Raw genomic sequence first — 6,000 nt, forward strand, 5'->3', positions numbered from 1 at the left:
GTCAAGTGGGATAGACTCAAGGTCATATTTGGTACTTGTGGACTTAATTTTCTTCAGCTTCAATTTGAACTTGCACATTAGTATTTGATGATCTGTCCCAAAGTCAGCCCTCACCTTGTTTTGTTTGTTGTTTGGGTTTTTTGCTTTGTGGGTGTTTTTTTTTTATTTTATTTATTATTAATTTCAATGAAAATTTACACAGACTTTGGATCTCATCTCCATTCTTTCATTGTTGCACTTTTCTCTCCTCCCAACCCTTCCCCCGAGTACACTACCCTCTTAGAAAAGTAAAAGAAAAATTCTTTCATTATTTTACAATCCCTCCCCCCACATCCACTACACTATGCAGCCTTTGCACTAGACTCCTGTCATGACAAAAACACCTAAACCCTTATCCCTTTTAAATAGTTTTCTCCCTCATCTGTTTCAGTGCAGTATACATTATTTATCCCATCTTTCTGAGTCTCCGCCCAGCCCCAGTGTCAGTCCTGTTTTACAACAGTGGCACCATGCAGTATTTGTCCTTTTGTGACTGAGATACTTCACTCAGCATAATGTCCTCCAGGGTCACTGTTGTTTGGTTTTGGTTTTGGGGGTTTTTGTTTTGTTTTTTGTTTGTTTGTTTTTGGTTGGTTTGTTTGTTTTTTTCTCTTTGGCTAGGACTTTGAAAGTCCATCTCACATACTTTGTTCACATGGCCAGGAGTGACTGGTCCTTGGAAAAGGACATCGTGCTTGGAAGGGAGGAGATAATAGCGCAGGAGAAGACAGCCCTGGATGAGATAGATTGACACAATCTGGGATAGTGAGGGTAGGACAGTAATACTGGCTCAGGACAGGGCAGGCTTCAGAGCTGTTCTACATAGGGTCACTATGCATGGTAGGTAACTCGACAGCACATAACAACAGACATAAATTTCTTTTCTCACAATGTGAATTCAGAGTGTCCGCTCTAGGAAAGGGCTCTCTCCTTGTGTCAATTCTAGGAGAAAGTCCTTTTCCCCTTTCACCATCTATTGGCTCAGTGTTCTTGAGGATCTCCATGTGTCTGGGCATCAGTCTTCCCATGAGTCTAGCGGTTTTCCAGAGAAAGAACCCTGGATGCAAAGGATATGTTCTGCTTCTGTCTCCTCTTTGCTGGTGGTGGTAGGTTCTTTCTCTCTGTTTACTTCTCTTTCCTTTTATCTCATTAAGGAAAAATAAGTAATATAGGCCACACCCCAGAGAAAATACTATATGAAATCAGAGTTGTGGCCTGATTTAGGGTGTTGCATTGTGGCCTTGTTTGGACTGCTGATAATTGAGCTTCTCCATAGACTGACGTTGTCAGTCTGATTCCTGTGATTCAGGTGAGGTCCATGTGTATAGTCGCCTTTTATGGATTTTTTTTTAAAAAAGGTTTGTAATGAATAAATCAGTAATTGTACAAAATTCTATCATTCAACCTCCAACCACATTTCTGTCACCATGTCTCTAATTTACAACTCCTTGGCTTCCAACTTTTGCCTTCTAGTCACCAATTATTATTATTGTATGTTCAATCAATTTTAGACTTTTATAGTTGGTGGTGGTGGTTGTTGGGTGCTGCTGTGTCAAGTACAACTCATAGTGACCCTATGACCAACAGATTAAATCGTGTCCTATGTCATCCTCACCATCTCTGATACACTTGAGCCTACTGCAGCAGTCACGATGTCAGTCCATCTTGTTGGCCGTTTCCCCCTCCTCTTTTGCTTGATACTCCATCTTTCCAAGTAGGATATCCCTTCCGCAGGAACAGCTTCTAGCAACATCTTGGTAGAAGTCCTCAATTTCTTCATCTTTGGCTTTACTGGTTTATTTTTATATTTAAATAATAGTTGTATGAACAGAACTTCCTTATATGCATATGGATCGTATCCTGTTACAGTGTTGAACTTCAGGATAGATCTTTAAATGTTCTTTTTGACTGTAACATCATTCTTCCTCAATTTGTTATGCTAGGAATAATAAAAAATGTGATTGTCTGATTCAGAGTGGCCAGTACCAGCCATCTCAGCTCACTAATGCCTAGGATGTTGATCTTTATGCGTTCCATTTCATTTTTCAAAAATGACCATCTATTTCAGAAATAAGAGACCTTCAAAAAACATACATATAACAGAGGAACATTGTTAGATATAGTACTGGAAATAAATCCTCTTACATTGGAAGGCATTAAAAAATGAGTAGAAACAAACATCCATTAATAACTAGAACATGGTATTTGTCCTTGTGGGACTGAGTTAGTTCACTCAGCATAATGCTCTCCAGTCCCTCCCAAGTTAGGTAGTAATTTACAAAGTGATTGCTCCTGTGTGCTGCGTAATATTCTCTTGTATGAAAGTACCACAATTTCTCAATCCATTTGTTTGTGGTTGGACATCTGGGCTGTTTCCATATTCTTGTGATGGTGAATGATATAGCTATGAACATTGGTGTACAAGTTTCCATTTGAGCCTCAGTTCTCATTTTCTGGAGGTATATTCCAAGCAGTGGAATAGCTGGGTCACATGGAATTTCTATGTTTAGCTTTTTGAGGAAGCACCAAACTACCTTCCAGAGTGGTTGTACCATTGTACAATCCCACCAACAATGTAAGAGTTTCTATCTCACCACATCCTCTCCAACATTTATTACTTGCTGTCCTAATAACCTTTGCCACTACTACTGGAGTGAGATGGTATCTCATTGTGGTTTTTATTTTCATCTCTCTTATTGCCAGTGATTTGGAACATTTCTTAATATGTCTGTCGGTCATTTGGACATCTTCCTCTGTGAAAATTCTTTCTATGTCTTTTGCCCATTTTGTAATTGGGTTATCAAACTCTTTCTTGTAGAGGCCCAGGAGTATTCTACAAACTTTCTTTATGAGACTCTTGTCTGAGATGGTATTGCCAAATGTTTGTTCCATCAGTAGGTTTTCTTTTAGCCTTGTTGGGAAAATTTTCTGATGAACACATGGATTTAATTTTTAGAAGATTAGAATATTGTATGCAACCATTATTATAGAATGAGTCTGAAGGATCCAAGGCAGGGGAGAGGGTAGAAAATAGAGGGGTGAGGATGGGGGGAGGGTGTTAATTCTAGGGTTGCACAATTCAATGAGTGGGTAGAGTAAAGGAAATGGGAAGGATCTTTTGTGGAAAAACAATGTATTCAAACTTTGTAAATAAATCAGAGTAATATTAAAAAAAATTAGAACACAGAATATACAAAGTATGTACCTAAGAAAATTGGAAATTGTCAAAGGAAAACACCAAACTAATTAGAAGCTGTGTCAGGATAGCCAAGTCATTCTCTAAAATGTTAATTGTCACTCTCTGTTCATGATCTTGAAAAGAGAATTCCAAACAAGAGTCCCAGGACTATGAATTTGCATGCCCTGGAAAGCACAGCTAGGCCTACTCCAGACCTAGCATCCTGTCCCAGACACATCATTCCTCCACCACAGTCAGCACCATTTCACATGCATGGATGCAAACTTGTGACCCAAAAATCTCCTCTTACTGGCTCTAAAATTTGTTATGAGCGATTTTTAGCAGACATCCTTGCTTGCTGTGCTCTGGCTAATAGAATCAGTGGTTTTGTGATGCACAAGCCTGACTCACTCTATGGAGAGGTTTCTGCACTTCTCCTGCTTCCTGTTATAAAGAGTGAAAGACAATGTCACATTTGTTCCTCTTTGAATCTGTGACTTGGTCCAATATCGTAAATGTATTTTTTGGATAGTTTAACTGTCAAAACTAGAACAAAGTTTAGAATTCATTAATCCAGTTACATTTGGTGATAGGTCCAGTTAATTCATAACCCTTCAACTCTTTTTAAAGTCTATGGAACAAATAAAGAGTAACTACCAAAGAGCTAGTATCAAATAAAAACCATGCTTCCTACAGTGACTCCACATGCTTCCACCTTTAAAGTGCTGCAGACATTCCCAATTCCAGAACTGCAGAAGAGCCACCTCCAGATTAGAACTGGCCTAGACACACCTCCACTGTCATATCTGTCAAGTTATAGGAAATGTTGGTCTTGTTTCATTTTAGAATAAGGAAAAGTAATAAATAGAATTTCCAAGGCTTTAAAAGTGCAACAATGAATGAATGGAAATCCAAAATCTCTGTAAATCTTCATTAAAATTAATAAAATATTTTTTTAAAGTTAAAAAAAAAAAAAAAGGTTCTCATTGATTTCCTTGCTGTTTCTCACTCTCAGGCTAATTGGAATGCCAGAAGTGCAGGACACGAAGCTCATCACCCCTGTCCGGCGTTCGGGGAGGATCGAACATGCTGCGTCCCGCTATCCAAAAATGCTACAGGAGCATGACTTAGTAGTGGCTTCCCTCGATGAACTGTTGGAAGTAGAAGAGACAGAATGCTTCATCTTCCGCAGAAATGAGGCTTTGCCTGTAACGCTAGGCTTCAAGGTTCTGGAATCCTAATTTCTTGAAACTTTTAAAAGGAGTGTCTGGCGTTTCCAAGACTTCCATGAGAAAATTGCCCATGCTTGAGTTACCTGGAAAAACATGGGTAACAGGCATCCTGGATGCATGGCAGGTTACAGACTCTCAGGGCTTTGAAAGTGATTCACTGGCCTTAACTGCAGTTTACTATAGCTTATATAAATTTCAAACTATTGACTAGTAGCTAATTTACTCCACAGTTGTGGTGAAATTTGCATTTAATTCACCTACTTTAATCCCAGTATAATTCATCTTTATATCAGAAAGATGGTGCCACATACATTTCACTTCTGTATTTACCTTAGCAAAGAAAGCAAGTTTTTACAACATGGAAAATGTGACCTTTAGCTTGCAATTATATGTCAAGCTGTATGGGACATACCAGGCCATCTAGTTAAATGCTCTGATTTTGCAGATAGCTTAATTCTAGAGCAGTTACTTTTCCATGTGTGTCATTTGACTTGCCATCACAATAACCCTGTGGGTGAGCTACAGTTCTTGTCATTTCTGTGCTAGGTTTCTTCTAATGAGAGAAAATCCCAAATCCATCCAAACATAACTGTGGTGAGCATGAGCAGGGTGACCATCACAAGCTAGCTTTCATATATTTATTCTTCAGACTCAGTTATGCTTCAGGCAACAACAAAAGGGGCAGAGACGAGAGGTGAGGAAGAGATGCTCACTGCTTCCTCTCAGTCCCTTGCTGTGTCCGAGGAGACATAACCTGAGATGGAAGTATAGGTCCAGTTCCCTCTCCAGGAATTGTTTTTCCTTCCTCCTGGCCAACTATCCTTAGAAAGGTAGAGTCAGGATCGTTGTATAAATATAATGGACAGAAAAAACATAACCAGCACTTTTATTTTCTTTCTTAGATATTTAATACTGTCTTTTAAAAATAAAGAAATAAATACCTCTTTGTCCATCTTTAAAAGTCTCTGCTTATGCATTTGTCTGATTTATTGTAGAAACAATGATGATAGCTTAATGTAGAGTATCAGGAGTTTGGGGAAACACTGAAGTTCTTTTGCATGAGGCCTGATGGGGAGCACTAATGCACGCCCTTGATGAAGCTATACTGACCGAGCATCTGATCAGCTGCCTCAGTAGCCACTGATTTTTTAAATGTGAGGGGAACCTCTCTTTCACAAACAGGTTCCTAAAACTAAAGTATAAAGTGACAATACAAATAAACTTTCAGTAAAAGAATGGTCATCCACTGCAACCAGAGTGCAACAATGCACAAAACCAGACCCTCGCTTTAGACAGACTTACCTGTAAAGATCACAAAATCAGATCATGGGAATGTGTAGGGATCCAATATTCCACATCACACCAGGTCCAGATGGCTGGTCCTGCACTGCCTTCCTTCCTCTTGAACAATTCACTTTGACTTGGCTTCTAGAATCATTCACCCCTTCCCCTAACCTCCCACCCCAGCACCGGCCTGGGAACCAGTGGTCTCTGGTTTTTTTGTAACTCTCTCACCAGTTCTTTGCAGCATATCTTCATGTGGTCTGGGTT

General features: G+C 39.3%; 1 protein-coding gene across 1 annotated transcript in view; it reads left to right on the forward strand.

Annotated features, from left to right (window-relative positions):
- CKAP2L (cytoskeleton associated protein 2-like) overlaps positions 1-4,458 on the forward strand; it is a 45,473-nt gene extending 41,015 nt beyond the window's left edge. Inside the window, exon 9 of the mRNA XM_006903142.1 lies at positions 4,233-4,458. Within this exon, the coding sequence (XP_006903204.1) occupies positions 4,233-4,458 (226 nt within the window). The remainder of the gene's footprint in view (positions 1-4,232) is intronic.
- The last annotated feature ends 1,542 nt before the right edge of the window (positions 4,459-6,000 follow it).

The sequence above is a fragment of the Elephantulus edwardii genome, unplaced genomic scaffold, assembly GCF_000299155.1.
Source record: "Elephantulus edwardii isolate Elephantulus edwardi_28Jun2011 unplaced genomic scaffold, EleEdw1.0 scaffold00519, whole genome shotgun sequence".
Lineage (NCBI taxonomy): Eukaryota > Metazoa > Chordata > Mammalia > Macroscelidea > Macroscelididae > Elephantulus > Elephantulus edwardii.